General features: G+C 37.0%; 1 protein-coding gene across 6 annotated transcripts in view; it reads right to left on the bottom strand.

The window, feature by feature from the left end:
• Positions 1-20,754, bottom strand: part of hdac7a (histone deacetylase 7a) — a 105,414-nt gene that overhangs the window by 9,934 nt on the left and 74,726 nt on the right. For 5 of the 6 annotated variants that reach the window (XM_016507610.1, XM_016507611.1, XM_016507609.1 and 2 more), the window contains 8 exons: positions 11,339-11,446; positions 8,257-8,312; positions 6,583-6,670; positions 5,606-5,725; positions 4,683-4,780; positions 872-990; positions 545-717; positions 297-378 (listed from right to left, as the gene is read on the bottom strand). In XM_016507610.1, the coding sequence (XP_016363096.1) occupies positions 297-378; positions 545-717; positions 872-990; positions 4,683-4,780; positions 5,606-5,725; positions 6,583-6,670; positions 8,257-8,312; positions 11,339-11,446 (844 nt within the window). The remainder of the gene's footprint in view (positions 1-296; positions 379-544; positions 718-871; positions 991-4,682; positions 4,781-5,605; positions 5,726-6,582; positions 6,671-8,256; positions 8,313-11,338; positions 11,447-20,754) is intronic. The other variant, XM_016507608.1, reaches the window with a different exon arrangement.

The following is a 20,754-nucleotide window of genomic DNA, read 5'->3' on the forward strand; positions in this document are numbered from 1 at the left end:
TTTGGGTTCAACCGAAGACAAAGTCATACAGCTCTGAAAATGTGAGTGACGAGTCTTGATGACAGATGGTTGAAAACTACAGAGATGCAGGCAGATAATGGCAATAGCACAGAAACGGCATGAGAGAGGTAGTTTTTATAGGAATATTTTGGCAGAGCAGGAACCATGTGGTGCAACAACGATGATCATGATTATAATTAATGACAAAGAATTAAACAAATGTGTGCTACCAGGAAGCCAGTGCATTTCAGGATAATTAGAGGCAGACTGGGACGAGAGGAGCGCGAGACACTCACTCTGTATTTGTAGCACTCTCTGGAGTGAAAGCACTCCGTTGGCATTGGGCGTCTGGAGGAGAGTCGACTCAGGAAGAGGCTCCTAAGAGAAAACGAGATGAAAAAGGGTGTTTTTGTTTTTCCTTTAGGACAAAGAGCACGTCATGCAAGACTTTGCCAGAAAAGTCATGTTAACATAACGAGAGAGTGCTCACTATTTGTTAACGGCAATGGTATAACAGGATTATAAAGGTGTAATAAATGAATACTTGTGATGGTATTTGGACAGCTTCTGCATGAAATCTGACCTCCAGTCCCAGCAGAGCGCTGACACAAGCCTCAGAAGCATCACATATGGCTGTGAGGTCGTGACCTCCCTCTAATGCTAGAACCACGCGTCCTCCTGCTAACGCCATCAACTGCCGAGTCAAAAACCCGAAACCTGCAGAGACCAATGACAACATTACTGTCCCAGTACAGAAACACAAACATTTTCTGAGACAATGCAATTTATAGAAATGAATTTCATTTTAAAAGTATTCATATTTCAGTTTCAAGATAATACTTCAAGGACATTATCAACAGAAATATCCTACATTTAGCAGTGACTCTGTATCCTCCTAAAGGTGCAGGGTGTCCTTCTGCGGCGTCAAACCCTGAAGAAACCAACACGACGTCCGGGGAAAACTCCTGAGCAATGGGCATCACCACCATCCTAAACATCAGAACAATGCATAGACAACATTCGGTTAATATTATATCTGTGATAGCTGCACTTACAGGTAAGACTGCACATTCCTTTCCAAATCTTTATGCACAATTTGAAACCTTAAGCCTAGAGAGGCATAGCTAATAGCTATCATTTACTCATACTCATGTCATTCCAAACCCAAATGACCTTCCTTCCATGAAATAAGGGATAATCTTCGCCTGTTAACCACTGCACCTACATCACTAGTGAGTTGAACTCGAAAAATGAATCATATCATTCAGACTGCTGTTATGAACCTGGATCAACCGATTAATTGAAAAGATCCAACTCAAAAGAATGATTCGTTCTTACTTCTCTCTTGAACTCGCCAACCAAAGCCGGAGCAGATGTCAAGATTGTCAGTGAACAGCAAATTTAATTTCAGTCCATTTCTGGCTTCAGAAGAGTTGTAATATAGCGCATGAGTCACATTTACGATACTTTTAAGATGCTTTTGGATCTTTTTTGAAGCTTGAAAATTCAGTGTAATTACATGAAAAAGCAACCAACTAGATTCTTTAAAACATCTCTTTTTTTTTGTTCCACGAAATAAAGTCATGGGGAACAGCACATTAATTTAAATTTTTTCCATGAACTATTCATTTAAGGGGTCTGCTGAGGCATGACACAAACATTTTTATGACACAATTATTTATTTTTTTTAATGAATGCTGGCTATATAAACATTCTTTTAATCAACAGTTACATTTACTATTAATCACACTCAGATTAAACAATTGATCTTTAATTAAAGAAGATTTAGTCAAATTGCTGTTCAATAGTTTCAGATTCATTCTTTTTAGGGATGTATTTGTCAGTTTAACATCAGTTCAGATCAAAGCCTTTACGGAAATGTCAGAAACTTGCCCAGGAAACTCAAATGAAGAAATACGTGAAGTGGCGTTCCTGTTATAGTTGATAAATTCTACAAAAATGGAGCTGGCCGAAGTACAGCGAGACAATCCCAGTGACTGAAGTGTTTGAATTAGGTTCTGTTAATAACCGTCTCTCGCTCTCTCTTCCTTCCTCTTTTTCCTCGTCTCCCTCTTTCTTGCGCTCGGAGGACGCCAGCCCTGCCAGTGATTTCGCCTCTTGAGCGCATCACCGGCGAGTTCAAAGCGACCGCCGCTGCATCTGGTTCCCATTCGGAGCTTGTCGTTCTCCTCACGTCACTGACAGCCCGCCATCTGGGAGCCATTTGCCTTAATTACCCAGGATCCTCCACTTCTCCCCCCACCTCTCCGCCTACCCTCACCGTTGTAACCAACTCCACCTCCCCTCTAGACCAATAAAACTACCCACGCTCCCCTGTGTGGAGAGGAACAGTTTTAGTTTGGGTGGAGGTAAAGAGAGAGAGAGTGCATCATTCATTAAAGACCAATAAATGGACGAGAAAGAGTGTACAAGACATAGGAAGTCAAGGAGAGACAGGCTGGTTAGAGGCAGAACATTCCCAAAACGTTCAGTCCTGAGAGATCTTAAAGGTCTTTTTAGACGCCCACCCACTTTCACACAGGGATCCTGGTTAGCATGTGGTTAGCAGTGCCTCCCTGGACCGAAACCAAAAACCCGAAGCAGGCTGCCTTCAAAAATGCTAAAAACTTTTAATAAAACCACCCACCGGCGGCAATTAAGTGGCATGTGGAAGTGGCCAAGCTTGAGTTTGATCCCAACACAATGAAAAAGCTGGGAATCATTTGAAGCCCTGCAAGCGTTTCAGACTACAATAAACACCTTGACTGATGCAGGTTGGCAGACGACAGAGGGGGAAGTCCAACTTAAAACAGTGATCACAATATGATCGGGCGTCTAATTCTTGACAAAATCCCAAAGGTCTCAGTGCAAATACTAGTGCACAAGAACAAAGGAGAGAAACTAATGCAATCATGAAGAACGCCCATATGAAGAGGACCTGGTTCTTTGGCGAAACTGATGACGGAAGGTCAAACGCTTCTTCCTGAACGCTGACCTGATGATGATCATCCAATGTAAAGACGTTACAAGACATATAAAGTGGACGGTGGTGGGGTTGTGGTTAAACATCTGGACCACGGACAATCCTTGAATAGAAGAGGCGTTGGTTCGCCAACATCATTGTGCTCTTAACACTTAACAGCTTACTCAAAAGACAGCGTTTTCAGTTATCGTTACATGCACGAAATACTAGCACACCACAGACCATAAGGATCAATGCTAAATGATTAGTCTGCGAAATGAGGTGTGGAAACTAACAAGACCATAACGGATATGCAGAATGTTTTATTAGAAACACTGACACCAAAATTAACGTTTTCATTTAGCCAAAATCCGAAACTGAAGCTGAAATTGAAGTTTGGGTAATAAAATTTGAGTAACTAGGTAATTAATCTTGGTATGATGTTCAGGGAGTTGTTTCCTCAGGTGATTAGTCTAAACAGTTCATGCAACCGGTTTGATTTGTCATAGTTAAGGCCTGTTCATACCAAGATTGATAACTATAAAGATAACTAACATTATATTAGCGTCCAGACCAAGGCACGATAACGTTCTGTTTATTTTAAGCATGTGCTGTAGTTTTGTCGTCTGCTACTTACGTCTACGTCATCCGCCGGAACGCCACTCTCTCGTGAACACACGTACAACAGTTAGAAAGTTTTAAATATGGATATTTTTCTTACAAAAATGCATCGATTCACTTCAGAAGGCCTTTATTAACCCCCCAGAGCCGTGTGGAGCACTTTTATGAGGGATGGATGCACTTTATTGCGCTTCAAAATCTCAACACCCATTCACTGCCATTATAAAGCTTGGAAGAGCCAGGACATTTTTTAATTTAACTCCGACTGTATTCGTCTGAAAGGAGAAAGTCATAAACACCCAGGATGGCTTGAGGGTGAGTAAATCATGGGGTAATTTTAATTTTTGGGTGAACTATCCCTTTAAGGCATAGTCTTAACATGGCAGCTATGTTTATGCAACTGGCTCCTGTTATAGTAAAGTTCTTCGGCAACAAGCGATATTTCAGCCAAAGAAAATGTTACATATTGCTACTCTAACATCAGTTTTGGTCATGGTGAAGTGTGTCCACACTGCTGACATGTTTACTTCTTGTAGCATATCCATGTTTTGTGCATAAAACAAATGCTGACACTGTCAAAACATGCTCATTAAACGGTACAATTTGGGTCAATGGTTTCGGCCCTCCAAAAAGCTATTACTACTGAAACCAAAAATTAATTTTTTTTGCAGTTGGCTGAATATTTTTGGTTGCCGAAATTTTGGTGCATCACAGACTTGTATGTTATTACTGGACCTAACCCAAACCCTTCAGTCAGCAAATTCATCGCATTAAATAATCATGGTATCTTCCAATGTCTTCACTTTTTATGAGACCAAATACGTTTATTTATGTGAAAATGGATCCATATATTAATAACAAGGGTGTCCAGTCCTGCTCCTGGAGGGTCACTGTCCTGTAGAGTTTAGCTCTAGCCCTAATTAAACACACTACTCAAGGTCTTCAGAAACCTTCAGACAATTGTGCAGGAGCTGGTTGGAGCTATCTTGCCCCTGCAGGAGCAGGATTGAACACCCCTTGTTTCCATGCAATGCTGTCCATATTCAAGTGTTCCCCTGAGTTAGTTTAAATCAGCAAATGAACCAAGTGAAACTAATACCTGAAGGCAGCCAGGTACTCAGCATCGCCCATGGGAGGTTCCAGACCACCGGTCCACGCCACATTAACGTTGAAACCCTCACCGGCACCAGAACCCACCTGCGACAAATCAAACACGGCACTGCTGTTAAACACTGAAAACCCTCCACTCACTGTGATCTTTTTGTGCTAAAGGCCATGATGCAACTAGTTCTGGTTTGAAACACAGTTGCGCAAGTGTGACACATTGAAACCCCTTGAGTCTAATGGCACTTTTCCACTGCATGGTACGGCACGGTACGGTTCACTTTTGGGGGGTTTTCCACTGGGTACAGTACCTGGTACTTTTTTTAGTACCACTTCGGTTGGGGTTCCAAGTGAACCGTACCGTTACCAAAACGTGACGTGTAAACTCTGCTGATCACGGATTGGCCGGAGAGAATCGTCACTACCTGCGTCACTGAACTTGCGACACAAACACAAAAGAACCGCTAGATTTAAATCAGCACAGCCAGCGAAGGATCGAACGCAACTGTTTTGAACGAGCGCACCTTTTTTTAACAACCAAAAAGTGGCTGTTCCCCCTGTTGAGGAAGTACAGACGTTGCTCTCGTTGATAGCAGAGGAGCGGATCCAGCGAGAGCTTGATGGGGCGACGCGGAATGAAAACGTTTTTTTTAGGAGTCGTGGTAGTAGAGGCGGCGCAACTATAACGACATGTGAATAATCCCGCCCACTCTAAAGCGATACTAAACTGCAGTGGAAACGCAAACCGAGCCGAACCGAGCCGTGCCGTACCGTACTGAGCCGTACCGAGCCGAGTCGTACCACGCAGTGGAAAAGTGCCATAAGAGGCTTCTGTGAGCTTATAGTGTTTCACAGCAATAAACAAACCAAAGAGTGATGTGTTTGCTATGGTATAATCGATAACCTCTGCGTACTAACCTCTGCCGGTCCACCACTCCCGGGGAAGAAGTTCCCATTATCATAGCGATGGAGAGAGATGTAGAGGACGCTGGGGTCATTGTAGAAGATTTCCTGGGTGCCGTTGCCATGATGAACATCCTGAATGATTGATGAAACATAATCAGGTTACATTATCATTTGCATTCAGTGCATAAAGGACCACTAAGCTAACACGAAGATGTTTAATGGTCGCATTTTGGTTGTTGTTCAGTCAACATTAGCATTACCTTTGTTTCTGGTCTATTAGGATGAAAAAATACCAAAATCTGGAGGTGATTTGATTCAATGACTGATAAACTCAATCAATTTAGCTTGTTATCCAATACAGTTTGGTAACTCAGATTCAAATCAGTTCAAATCGAGTCATTGTTTTACAATATGTTGAAACAAGCTTCACACAAATATCCCAGAATAACTAGAATTTTTGCAGAAATCATCTACACTGTAAAAAAATGAGTGTAATTTTAACTGTCAAATATTGTAAAGACGGTATGGTTAACAGTAAGTTCCTATAATATATACAGGGGAAAAACTGTAAAATATCTAACCAGACATTTCATGTAATTTTACAGTAAAATGCTGTTAATTGTACAATTTTTAGAAGTAACAAAGAACAAATCAACATATAAACTATATATATATATTTATATTGATAATATATCGATAGTAGTTATTTTTTAACAGATATACTGTATACTGGATATTTAATTGAAATAAACTGTTTTCAATTGTCACTGTACATTACGCTGTTGTGATGCCTGAATTTACTAATAAACTCTTGATAGCAGTTTTATTGTTTTAATTTGTATAACAGGGAACAGACATAATAGAATGGATTTCCAATATCAGCCCTCATATCATTTATTGGCCATAACATCAAACTAATTACGTGCTTATTGGTTTCAGCCAGAATTCGCATCCCTAGAACTAACATTGGCTGAATTAAGAGCTCTCACCCAATCAACGATGAGGATTTTACTGGCGCTGAGCTTCTGCTGGAGCTGCTTAGCAGCGATCGCCACCGAGTTGAAGAAACAAAAACCCCTGAGAGAGAGAAAGAGATAAAGTGAGGCCTCCAACCACATTAAATGCCAAAGGATTTGGAAACAGAACAACACAACTATGTTGTAAGCAAACAAATTTTCTCACGCAACTGAACCCAGGTCTGCTGTTACTGAAACATGATTTTTAACTATAATGTGTTGAGGTAATCTAAAAGCACTTAAATATTGTCCATATACACAAATAATAAACATGTGGAAACTACCAGCAGATGCTTAGATGTGCACTGGGAAGTAAGGGAGCGAGGTGAAACGCTGAGAAATTTGGGAAGAGCGAACTCAGCAGGTTAATAACTGCTGAAATAAATCAGCGTCTTTCCTCCCTCTCCCTCCAAACCTTCATTATCAAGCCATAAATATCCACACACACACACGCACACACGCACACACACGCACGCACACACTGAACGCGAGGTGACAGAGTGCACATGTGCAAACACCCACGTCACACAAACACACCGCTCAAAATCACTCACATGCACAGGAAGAAGAATCTCACTTCATGACCACAATAAACAGATCCAAACTCACATGGACAACATACTCTATACAGGGTCATTGTAGCTAACTAAAACAATTAAAAAAATTATATAATAACAAAAAATAAATAAAACTTTTTTTTTTACTTAAAATAGAATGTTAACTGAAATAAAATATAAAAAACTTAGTTTACAAAAAAATAGTTTAACTTGTACTAAAATATAAAATATATAGACATATTTAAAAAATGGTAATACTTTACAATAAAGTACCATTGGTTAACTATATTTAATGCATTAACTAACATTAACAATGAGCGATCCATTTGTTACAGTATTTATTAATCTTTGTTAACATTAGTTAATAAAAATCAAAGAACAAATCAACATATAAACTGATTCTTCATATTGCTTCATATTGCTGTCTCTTTTACCACCTGCATTATTATGGCGGTTGTCAGTTTATATTCTGTACAAAACAGATTTTAGTAGCAGTGTGCATTGTTGAATTTACTAGTTTACACTCACAATTTCTTGTTTGCAAATTACAGTTTTATACTGTAAAATTTACAGTTTGTTCTGTAAATGATAAACGTTCACTAAGATTAATAAATGCTTTAGAAGTATTATTTATTGTTAGTTTATGTTAACTAATGTTAACAAATGGAACCTTATTGTAAAAACAACATTTCTAAAACGAACTAAAATTAAGGCAGAAAATATAAAAATAAAATAAAATTCAAAATATTAACAAAAACTATAATATCTCATAATTAAATAAAATAATGTATCTCTAAAATAACAATCTATATCAACAAACACCCACTATTGTTATTATTGTTTATTTTATTTTAATATAATCTATTTTACTTATTTAAATTTATCTGTATGCATTTCTTTTATTTGAAGAACTTTTATAGTAAGACAGTGGAAAGCAGATATGCGGCAAGAGAGATCAAGAGAGCGAGGCAAAAATCGATAGAAACATGACGCAGGCCAGGCTCGAACCTGCGCCCACCACCAGACACACATTCTTAAAGAAACTCAAGCGATGCACAGAGGCGCTTCTGTATGTAACAGGCAGACTTACATGGGGTTTGACGGGTCTGCATGATGTCCTGGTGGCCTAACCACAGCAAAGCCGTTCTGAAACATTGAAACCAACATGCCATTAACTCCGCATTTACCAGTCGCCTCTCACACAGAAACCATGTTTTCACCAAACTGCTTCAGCAAGCGGGCCTCCGCTTTCAGTTAAAGCAATAAAGCCACTTCCCTGAAACATCCCCTATAACCTTCATTAAGGTTAATTACCAGCAGGGGACTTGAGTGATTGAACTAATCTTTTATGATCGTTACAGTTTTTTAATCAGCTTGATCTGGTCGGTTTGCTGCTTGGTTAATTTTTATTTGATGCAACGGTAATTACAAAAGACCCTCTGAAGGAAATGAGTGCTTGATTCTGATTGGTTGACACGTGATCCAAGAGTTTTGACTGAAGATGCATTTCATATTACGTCAGAATTACAGTAAATAGAAGTTACAGAAGATTCATTTCACGTACTCTTTTACCAAAATGCTAGACATATTTCTGTTTGATATGATATTTTATTATAGCCAGTGGTACTTGGTGTGATTTTTTTCTTCGATGCTTTGTGAGATGTAAATTAAGGTTACAATTTATTTTAAGGTGTCCTTGTTACAGTGTAATTATACACTTAAGTACCGAGTAATATTACTTAACTACATGTACTTACTATATGGTTAGGGTTTGGCTTAGGGTTACTTGCATGTAATTATGCATAATTAATTGTTATTATAATAGTAAGTACATGTAACATGTGTAACAAGGACACCTTAAAATAAAGTGTTACCTAAATTAATGTGAAGCATTTCAACGTGGAGCTTTAGGTTCTGTGTCCAAGGAAGTGATTATCTCAGAGTTGTCATCTTGTAATTATGGTGATTTCAATGCAACGTGAACACGCATAATATTGAATGTTCTAGAACTGCACAGCTAGTATTGGTGCGTAGCTGGTGATGCTACTGACTGCATTTTTCAGTAGCATGACAGTAGATCAGTTTTATTCAAAGTAGAGAATCAAAATACAACAAGCTACTTTTTCCAACAAGTTGCAGTGTAGCGTGACAAAACACTAAATCATTGTATTTATCGCTCTGCATTTCTCATGCAGCTTTACAAATCAAAGACACTCTGTCCTCATACTTACTAAATCTGAATCATTTCAGTCAATCGGTTTGCTTACATGTTTTCACTGGTCACATAAACGATTCAGTGTTGCATTTCGACTCTCACACTGAAATATTTAGGCTACTGACATTTGTACTGATGCTTTTTAGATGTTTCTTTCAAGATAATTTCACTACTTTAAGCATTTAATGGTGTAATTTGATAATTATGCAGATAAACAACTTCAAAATAGTTCGTTTTGTATACTACCGATCAAATGTTTGGGCTCAGTAAGATTTTTATTCAGCAAGGATGCATTAAATTGATCAAAAGTGACAATAAAGACATTTATAATGTTATAAAATTCTATTTCAACTAAAATTTCTGAAATGTCTATTCATCAAAGAATTTCCACAAAATATGAAGCAGCACAACTGTTTTCATCAATGATAATAATCAGAAATATTTCTTAAGCAGCAAATCAGCATATTAGAATGATTTCTGAAGATCATGTGGCACTGAAGACTATATAATAGTATATAATGTTCTAAAAATATTATAAATGGTAATGTAACTTCAAAGCTAACTACTTTTGTTAAAAAACGGTCTAGTTGAACTCTTCTAAATTCTAGGTTATTTGTAGCTTCGCGAGCTAACACTGTGCACAGCTGCACAGTTCCAGGTTCGTTTCAGTTCTAGGTTGTGTTTCAAACTTAGTAACATTACAATGGGCTGTTTCTAAGAAAGATGCTTAAACCAGTGGTGTGAGGAAGTTGTTACACACCTGAACAATACTGGGCAGTACACTTAAAAGGAGAGCTTTGTACCATATCTACCCCATAACATGTACATATTAGAACCTTAGAGTAGTGATATATACCCTTAAGATACTACTATGAACTTTTTAGGGGTAAATAAGGAACAAAAAATGTGTCGTTGATGGTACTGCCACAGTGACAAGCTGCTGCCCTAAGATACAAGAGTGTATGTGGGTCAAAGACGTTAAGATGTCCTCATCAAAAGAAATTTACAAAAGTGATTTTATGTCCATAGAAAGCACATTAAATGCAAGTAAAGTGTCTACATCAGGGGTGCCCAAACTCGGTCCTGGAGGGCCGGTGTCCTGCAGAGTTTAGCTCCAACTTGCCTCAACACCTGCTGGTAAGTTTCTAGTATGCCTATAAGAGCTTGATTAGCTGGTTCAGGTGTGTTTAATTGAGGTTAGAGCTAAACTCTGCAGGACACCGGCCCTCCAGGACCGAGTTTGGGCACCCCTGGTCTACATTTAAGGGTTCAAATACGGTTTTGAAGAACAAAATGTCAAAATTTGGTTGAAATAATGTTCCATTGTCATTCAGTGTAACACTTATAGTTATGTAAAAATTCAAACAACATGCTTATTCTGACCTACACATATTAAAATATATAAAAGAATAAGGGAGCATATTACATTTTATTGGGTTTTAAATGAGTAAAAAATTATTATTGACAAATGGGCAAAACCTAGGATAGTGGCAAATTTAAAAAAATATAAAATAACAACTAATTAGTATTTGGGGTAAAAGTAATTAGTTTTTTAATATGTCATAAATAATTTTTTTGTTGTAAATATGCCTGACAAGATTATTACACTGAATGACATTTTAGTGGGTGTCTTCTGTAAATCAGGGGAAAATGTATGATATTTATTTTTTGCTCAGAAAAACAAAAACAAAAATACAATTACATTAAAAAGAAAACTTTCTTTTTTTTTTGGAAAAACAGCAATTTATTTGTTGTAGTTTTTATGCTTAAAACCTTTTTCGTCTTTGACCCATGTACATGTGGCCATTGAATTAATGAAAATGAATGCATTTATTGTCAATAATACAATGTTCATTGTTAGTTATTCTGTACTTATTTCATCTAAGAAGCAGCAGTTGACCTAAAAAAATCAACTGCATAAAATCAGAGTAAGTGTTGGATATTGTTTTGTACAGACCTTGAGCTCTCCTTTAGCCACTCTGAAGGCCAGCTCAGTCACGCTCCCGGCCGCCAAGCGGGACGCTGTGGACGTGTGCATCTCGTTCCAGATGGTGTCGTTGTCCACCTGTCGAAATACAAGCATGCTCAGCAAACAGCGCAGGTGAAGCCTAAAAATCGGTTGATTTCTTTATAGGAGTTCAAATCTGCTAAGGGGTAATAATGGAGCAACAGTTTTAAAAACGACACGATCTGCATTTAAATAAAGGATTTTGGTTACACTTTGTTTTACAGTATGCGTACTTACAGTGTACTAAAAGTGTACTTACCCAAGAAAGCACTGCGTAGTACAAGGTAACTAGGTCACACTTTATTTGAAGGACCTACTCTCACTATTAAATAACTATTAACTATGACTTCTGCCTCAATAAACTCCTAATTTGTTGTTATTAATAGTAAGGTAGTTAAGTTTACGTATGGGGTAGAGATTAAGGGATCTAAAATATGATCAAGCAGATTAACTCATTAATATGCGCTTTATAAGTACTAATAAACAGCCAATATGCATGCTAATAAGCAACCAGTTCATAGTGAGAACTGGTCCTTAAAATAAAGTGTTACCGGTAACTACATTGGTTAAGGTTAGGTTTAGGGTTAGTACTTAGTTATTACCCAGTTATTATAATAAGTACATAGCGGAACAGGACTGTAATATAAAGTACTGCCAACGTGTGTGTTATAAAAGACGATAAAAACAACTTTGTGCATTAAAACCATAAAAAAAAAAAATAATGAACTTGATTTTCAAAAGTCAGATTTTTGACAAGTCAAACATCTCAGTCTCTGGGTAACGTGCAATTTATTTAAGCCACAAAATAAACCTCAAGTATAATGAGCATTTTATAAAACACATTTTATAATAGCCCAAAATCAAACACAGTTCACCCCTCACACGTTATCACGTCCATAAAAAGTCTGGCTGTCGGCTGGAATATTAGAAGTACTCATGGGCATCCGTCGCTTCACTGTATACTTGTCAGCTAAGAAATAAATAATTATTGCCTTACGATCCATCTGGTTTCAAATCCACATTATTTGAATCATAACATCAATGTCTGTCAAAAATTACATGCACAGTATACAGTAATATTTGTGACCCTGGAGCACAAAAGCAGTCTTAAGTCGCTGGGGTATATTTGTAGCAATAGCCAAAAATACATTGCATGGGTCAAAATAATACATTTTTCTTTTATGCCAAAAATCATTAGGATATTAAGTAAAGATCATGTTCCATGAAGATATTTTGTAAATTTCCTACCGTAAATATATCAAAACGTAATTTTTGATTAGTAATATGCGTTGCTAAGATCTTCATTTGGACAACTTTAAAGGCGATTTTCTCAATATTTTGATTTTTTTGCACCCTCAGATTCCAGATTTTCAAATAGTTGTATCTCGGCCAAATATTGTCCTATCATAACAAACCATACATCAATGGAAAGCGTATTTATTCAGCAGATGATGTATACATCTCAATTTCGAAAAATTGACCCTTATGACTGGTTTTGTGGTCCAGGGTCACATTTATGAGTAACAGAGGTCTAAATGAGTATATGCATTTCTCAGAAAACCCACGCTTACAGAGAAGGAGAAAATAGCGGCCTGAGCGGCTTCAACATGCTGACGATAACGCACCTAATACATAATACACTCGAGTATATTCTTCACTCGCTGAAATTGAGGTGATTTTTACTTCTCTCAACTTCTCAGTTGTTTAAAACAAGGCATTTTTTAAAAACAATTTCAATAAAAGATTATCCATTTTTACATTATTTGTTACATTTAAGTACCCCTTTGCAGATTTTGCGTCACTTACTCCACTTACACGTAGGTGTAACTACTATCTTGCTGAGTGATTTATGTGCAGTTAAACCCAAGTTAACACTTGATTTTGCGAATGTTTCACAGTTTTTTGCTGCGAGTAGGCACCTCCACCCAAGCCCTGGCTCTCGTAATCCCTCAGCGCCGCGTACATGACAAACAATCTCTGTCAGTCACCCATTCTGCCAGAATAAAATGATGTAGCTGAATTGTCTTGGCGTACACTAGCACATTTATCATTATGACAGCCGTGATCAACGTTCATAAATCTGCAAAGCCGCAAACAGCGGTTCAACTGAAGGGCACGGCTGCACAATGCACGAGAGGCACTTACGGCAAACTGATGCAATAGAGATGTGCTCATCAACAACAACCGCAGACAATAAGACGGGGTGGAATCTGAACTCATATTTTAACCATCTCATTTTTAATCCACAATCAGTAAACTGAGCGTAATCCTATTCAAATGAATTAATAACCAGCTGTATGCTTTCAAACAGATGGTAACGCTGGAGAATTATGACGAAACATGTTTATCCAACCATATTTGTATAAAGATCACTCATGCATGCAAAAGTATTTAGATGCTTATTTTTGTTGTAAGCATCCACAAGATGAAGTGTGTGTTACGAATTACAGAACATAAACTACATTTCAAGAATACACACTAAAAGAAAGAGGCTGGAGTGACCGACACTATAAATAGATTTCATGTTATGTGTCAAACTAATGGTATGTTTAAAGATTCTTTGTGTGTGGTCTCCATATTGCCTCTCATCACTACACCGGCTTGCTGATTATGCATATTACCATACTGGAGAAAAAATGCCTAAAATGTTATAATTTTTCTTGTCTGTGCAAAACCTGCACACAATTCTAATACACTACCATTCAAGTTTTTGGGTCAATGAGATTGAAAGAAATCTCTTCTGCTCACCAAGGCTGCATTTATTTGATCAAAAATACGGAAAAAACTGTAATATTGCGAAATATTATTACCATTTAAAGTAACTGTTTTCTATGTGAATATATTGTTAAATGTAATTTATTTCTGTGATCAAAGCTGAATTTTCAGCATCATTACTCCAGTCTTCAGTGTCACATGATCCTTCAGAAATCATTCTGATATGCTGATTTGCTGCTCAAGAAACATTTATTATGATCATCAATCTGGAAAACAGTTGTGCTGCTTCATATTTTTGTGGAAACCATGATGCATTTTATTTTTAGGACTCTTTGATATAGACTTTGAATAGAAAGTTCAAAAGAACAACATTTATTTGAAATAGAACTCTTTATAAAAGTTTTGTTTTAATTTTTGATCAATTTAATGCATCCTTGATGAATACGAGTATTAATTCCTTAAAAAATCTTACAGACTCCAAACTTTCTAACGGTAGTAGTTGCAATGGTGTTTCAAGGCAGTGTTCTGATTGGCTGCTAGTACAATTTTACATGGTTTCTAAGTTGTTTTGGGTAGTTATGCGATCTTGCATAGTCTATAGCTACATTTGCATGCTTTTTTCACACTGGCACAAAACAGATCTTTTTGCACATACTTGATCTTTTAGCAATCATTTTTTTTATTCTGTGCTACTTTCAAATCTAGTTCAAAAAAAGTTTTTTTATTTTTTTTTATTTATGATGGCCAGTGCCAATATTTGTTAAAGATGGCTGATATAAAGCCGATATAGATCTATATGATGTTGCACTATTCTTTTTTTAAAGATAGTAAATAAAACAAGAATGAGGATTAAATTGATATTCATTTTACACAATATTTACTAAAATAATTAGATTTTTAAATTAAAATCTTGATAAAAAAATACACCTGCAAAATAGATTTTTGCTTTCAGACAGCAACTTCTTGATTCTGTAACCCTATTACAGTATTTTTCTGATTAAACGGATGAAAATCACAAATAAATCAAATTAAACACTCAAACAAACAGTGCCAAATACCAGATAATACAAAATTCACATGCACATCAAAATAAAAGTCCTGTTCATACAAATTAACAGAACGTAATGGTCAATGAAATCACCAATATTGTCTGATAATATCGGTCTTGGTGATTTATCTGTCATCCACTAATTTTAACCCTTCCTCATAGTCACATAGTCAGGAGTTAACCGGGAAGCAGAGAGCTTTTCACACAACTTTAAAGTCATTTGCACATTGTGGAATTAATGTGTAAACAGTCAGTCTTTGAATCGATGCATTAAGACTTGTAGTTAATGCAGCATGTACAATTTTGGTCCCTAGATATGGCTCAGGTCACTCCTTCAATGTAAGTCTATGGGATTTCATCATCCGTTTTATCATCCGCCAAGTCAAAGTCATAAATTCTGATCGATTTGAGCTATAATTCACGTCTCCGGCACAAACGGTGCAGGGTGAATTGAATATTTGGGGCTAGTGATTTGAACAAACCCCTAACTTTAAGTATGAGTGGTAGTAATAGTGACGCTTGCTTTAGTAAACAGCACAAGTAAGAGAAAAGAGACCATCATTACTCTATAAAACTGCATTCATAAGTGGCCATGAGAAGAAAGAATGAGGTTATACATTCCCCTCTCTCCCTTTTGTTTGTTGCCCTGCTCCCCACATCTTCCTTCTCTCTTTTCTCTTTCATTTTCCCTCATCCTTTTTTTTCCTTTCTTTTGCCGAACTTGCATTGCTTGTGGTTTGGCACCGTGAACAATGAGAGGGTTGGAATTTCTTTTATCCTTCATGGCACATATTGTTCCAATCATTCCACATGGACCTGCTCTGAGCTTGATTGTCAGAGTGAAGTTTTCAACATTTTCTCCAAATTTTCAGCCAGGGTGCTGCCCATATGACTGCGCTGGGATCAGTGCTCTCTGACCTCGGATCTGTCCCAGAAGGGAGCTGTCGGCCAGTGGTTTATTTTAGAGCAGGTGTCAATGTGGGCTTGGCATAAGTATGCTTTGAGGGAACATAGTGGCCACAGATGTCATGAGCACTGTATTTAAACCTAAAATTACAAACGGGGCACTCTACAGCGGCATGTACTTCAGCCGCATGCGCATGCACATCAAGACTGATCCTAGGTCACTATTTTGAGGTTGTTTTGCCCAATTTTCACACTGTTTACTTAAAAGGATAGTTCACCCAAAAAATGAAAATTCTATCATCATTTACTCACCCTCAAGTCGTTCCAAACTCATAAAGACTATCATTCAGCTTCGAAACACAAATTAAAACCTGAGAGATGTTTGTTCCTCCACTGAAAGTCTATTCAACCACAACTTCGATGCTTCATAAAGTTCATAAAGACATCGCAAATTAATCATTATAAAACGGAGAGTTCCGGTCCTTGATTCTGATTGGCTGAGCCGCGTTCGAAGCTGTTGTAAATTACACTACAACTTGATCTTTTAGCAATCATTTTTTTTATTCTGTGCTACTTTCAAATCTAGTTCAAAAAAAGTTTTTTTATTTTTTTTATTTATGATGGCCAGTGCCAATATTTGTTAAAGATGGCTGATATAAAGCCGATATAGATCTATATGATGTTGCACTATTCTTTTTTTAAAGATAGTAAATAAAACAAGAATGAGGATTAAATTGATATTCATTTTACACAATATTTACTAAAATAATTAGATTTTTAAATTAAAATCTTGATAAAAAAATACACCTGCAAAATAGATTTTTGCTTTCAGACAGCAACTTCTTGATTCTGTAACCCTATTACAGTATTTTTCTGATTAAACGGATGAAAATCACAAATAAATCAAATTAAACACTCAAACAAACAGTGCCAAATACCAGATAATACAAAATTCACATGCACATCAAAATAAAAGTCCTGTTCATACAAATTAACAGAACGTAATGGTCAATGAAATCACCAATATTGTCTGATAATATCGGTCTTGGTGATTTATCTGTCATCCACTAATTTTAACCCTTCCTCATAGTCACATAGTCAGGAGTTAACCGGGAAGCAGAGAGCTTTTCACACAACTTTAAAGTCATTTGCACATTGTGGAATTAATGTGTAAACAGTCAGTCTTTGAATCGATGCATTAAGACTTGTAGTTAATGCAGCATGTACAATTTTGGTCCCTAGATATGGCTCAGGTCACTCCTTCAATGTAAGTCTATGGGATTTCATCATCCGTTTTATCATCCGCCAAGTCAAAGTCATAAATTCTGATCGATTTGAGCTATAATTCACGTCTCCGGCACAAACGGTGCAGGGTGAATTGAATATTTGGGGCTAGTGATTTGAACAAACCCCTAACTTTAAGTATGAGTGGTAGTAATAGTGACGCTTGCTTTAGTAAACAGCACAAGTAAGAGAAAAGAGACCATCATTACTCTATAAAACTGCATTCATAAGTGGCCATGAGAAGAAAGAATGAGGTTATACATTCCCCTCTCTCCCTTTTGTTTGTTGCCCTGCTCCCCACATCTTCCTTCTCTCTTTTCTCTTTCATTTTCCCTCATCCTTTTTTTTCCTTTCTTTTGCCGAACTTGCATTGCTTGTGGGTTGGCACCGTGAACAATGAGAGGGTTGGAATTTCTTTTATCCTTCATGGCACATATTGTTCCAATCATTCCACATGGACCTGCTCTGAGCTTGATTGTCAGAGTGAAGTTTTCAACATTTTCTCCAAATTTTCAGCCAGGGTGCTGCCCATATGACTGCGCTGGGATCAGTGCTCTCTGACCTCGGATCTGTCCCAGAAGGGAGCTGTCGGCCAGTGGTTTATTTTAGAGCAGGTGTCAATGTGGGCTTGGCATAAGTATGCTTTGAGGGAACATAGTGGCCACAGATGTCATGAGCACTGTATTTAAACCTAAAATTACAAACGGGGCACTCTACAGCGGCATGTACTTCAGCCGCATGCGCATGCACATCAAGACTGATCCTAGGTCACTATTTTGAGGTTGTTTTGCCCAATTTTCACACTGTTTACTTAAAAGGATAGTTCACCCAAAAAATGAAAATTCTATCATCATTTACTCACCCTCAAGTCGTTCCAAACTCATAAAGACTATCATTCAGCTTCGAAACACAAATTAAAACCTGAGAGATGTTTGTTCCTCCACTGAAAGTCTATTCAACCACAACTTCGATGCTTCATAAAGTTCATAAAGACATCGCAAATTAATCATTATAAAACGGAGAGTTCCGGTCCTTGATTCTGATTGGCTGAGCCGCGTTCGAAGCTGTTGTAAATTACTCTAAAAACATACACACTGTTTCTGAGGAACTACATTGTTTGGTGGAAGAATACTGTTTTTATTATCATTATACTTTATTTGCTCTGTTTTATTTTGTGAAATCGTACTACGTATATGGAATAACCGTTTTATAAAAGCAATAAGCCCCGTGAAGCCGTGGTTTACAGTGAATTTATAACAGCTAAAGGGGTTTCCGCTTCGCGTCATACCTAACAACACCCCTTAGCTGTTATAAATTCACTGTAAACCACGGCTTCTTGGGGCTTATTGCTTTAATATGAATACAGTGGTTTAAACCAAGTGTTTTGATGAAACATGATGAAAAGATTTCATTTAGGCTTTTATTCATATTTATTACACGTCTCTGTGGAATACTTGATTCTGATTGGTCAGTTGTGACATTCTGAGGTCTGTTATCCCTCGATAACAACCGGTAAAAACTGATAACACAGGCTCATCCGGGTAACTGAAGTCGGCGCTATACTCTTGCTAGGAACAGTTTTTCTTTGTGGAAGCTTCGCGTTTGGTTAGCTAATAATATATTAAAACTCGATTCAATATTATGTGTGCAATTATTTAATTATGTCATCCTGGTATTGCGGTCTCGCTCTCTCGTTTCATTCAAACGCAGCTGCTGTCGTAAATCAATATCTTTAATCGCCATAATTATTTATGTGAAATGTTGTCTAACTGCACCGTATCCCTTAAATGTCCATCTAGTTTGAACTTGCCGCTTGCTCACAACTGCTGTCTTCACGGAAGCTTTGCGTTCAAATATTTCAACTCAAATCAATATTTTGTGTCTAATTATTTACTTATGTGGCAAGTAGCTGTGCAATAAGTGGGATAATGTGTGTACATTATCCCTTACATAAACACTGATCAATACACTCACATAGAGCACATCAAATATGGTAAACAGAAGCTCAAGCGTGCTTGTTTGATGTGTGAGAACCAATGAGGTTTGTTCCCACAAATCGGGCAAATACAGATGAGCTTCTGTTTACCATATTTGATGAGCTTTACGCATATATGTTGATCAATGTATGCGAACAAAAGTCTTGCATTAAACCGCTCAATTCACAAGGATTACTTTTGCGATGTCTTTATGTACTTTTTAATGCATTTAAGTTTTGGTTGCAAAGATTGCCAATAGACTGACAAAAACTATAACAGAACATAAAAATGTCTTCATTTGTGTTCCAAAAAAAGAACAAAAGCTTGGAAGGATACGAGGGTGAGTAAATGCATTTTTTGGGTGTACTATCTCTTTAAATTACCGGATGCACTGAAATTCTGGGCAGATAATATCCAAAAAAACAGTGTTTTTGCATTATACCCCTTTCAATTTATGAAATATGTTAGTAATACTCATCATCATTGAAATCTGTAAAAACATCATACAGACTGAATAGATGTGCCGTCTATATGACGCAAAGTCTTGACTATTACAATAAAAGAATATTTATTTCACTCAAAAACTCTAGTGAGCATTTGTATGTGAGAAAGCATTTAACAGAGGCTGCTTTTTGTCACGTTTTTACTTATTGCTTCTTAAAACAAACAAAATAAGTAAAATGGTCTATTATTACTTATAGCAGATGATCTCAATTAAAATACGTCCAAACTCAAAGTCAAATGACGTGTGGATCTTGAATTAAACCTTCACAGAGCAACATGACACGCTAACTTGGCTAAAAACAACATATGTGGTAACATTTATGTCGTTAGTCCACTTTAGACGTTCTACTAACTATAAGTAATGAGAGTTAGTTGACATGTAGTTGCAAAGTTAGAGTATTAGTAAACTGTCTGCTTAATAACACTTTATTTTGACGCTCCACCAATAGACATTTTGTTGACTATAAGTAACTTTGCAACTGCATGTCAACTTCTTTTACTAACCCTAACCCTAACCTAACAGCCTACTAATACTCTAATGAGAGTTAGTTAGACATGTTGTTACCTATATAGTTATATTTTTATATTATAGTTAGTAGAGTGTCAAACCTGCACCATCAAAATAAAGTGTAGTCACGTGTTTCTGGGTCATGCTTACTTGCGCACACATACTAATTCATGAGACGGGTTAAGTCTTACTGCACATGCCCTTAAATGAAAATACCGTAACATTCGCTGCTAAAATTGCTGGAATTCAACTTTCTGTATCAATAATAATAATTCAATTCTCCCAGTTAACAACAAGTAAAATACTGGCCACTAACATATCATGTATGTCTACTTAATTTCCGCATCTAGCATGTTTCTTGCAGGGTTATGGCCAAGTTGACTCCGTGTGTGTGTGTGTGTGTGTGTGTGTGTGTGTGTGTGTG

The sequence above is a fragment of the Sinocyclocheilus anshuiensis genome, unplaced genomic scaffold (assembly GCF_001515605.1).
Source record: "Sinocyclocheilus anshuiensis isolate Anshui unplaced genomic scaffold, SAMN03320099.WGS_v1.1 scaffold2232, whole genome shotgun sequence".
Taxonomy (NCBI): domain Eukaryota; kingdom Metazoa; phylum Chordata; class Actinopteri; order Cypriniformes; family Cyprinidae; genus Sinocyclocheilus; species Sinocyclocheilus anshuiensis.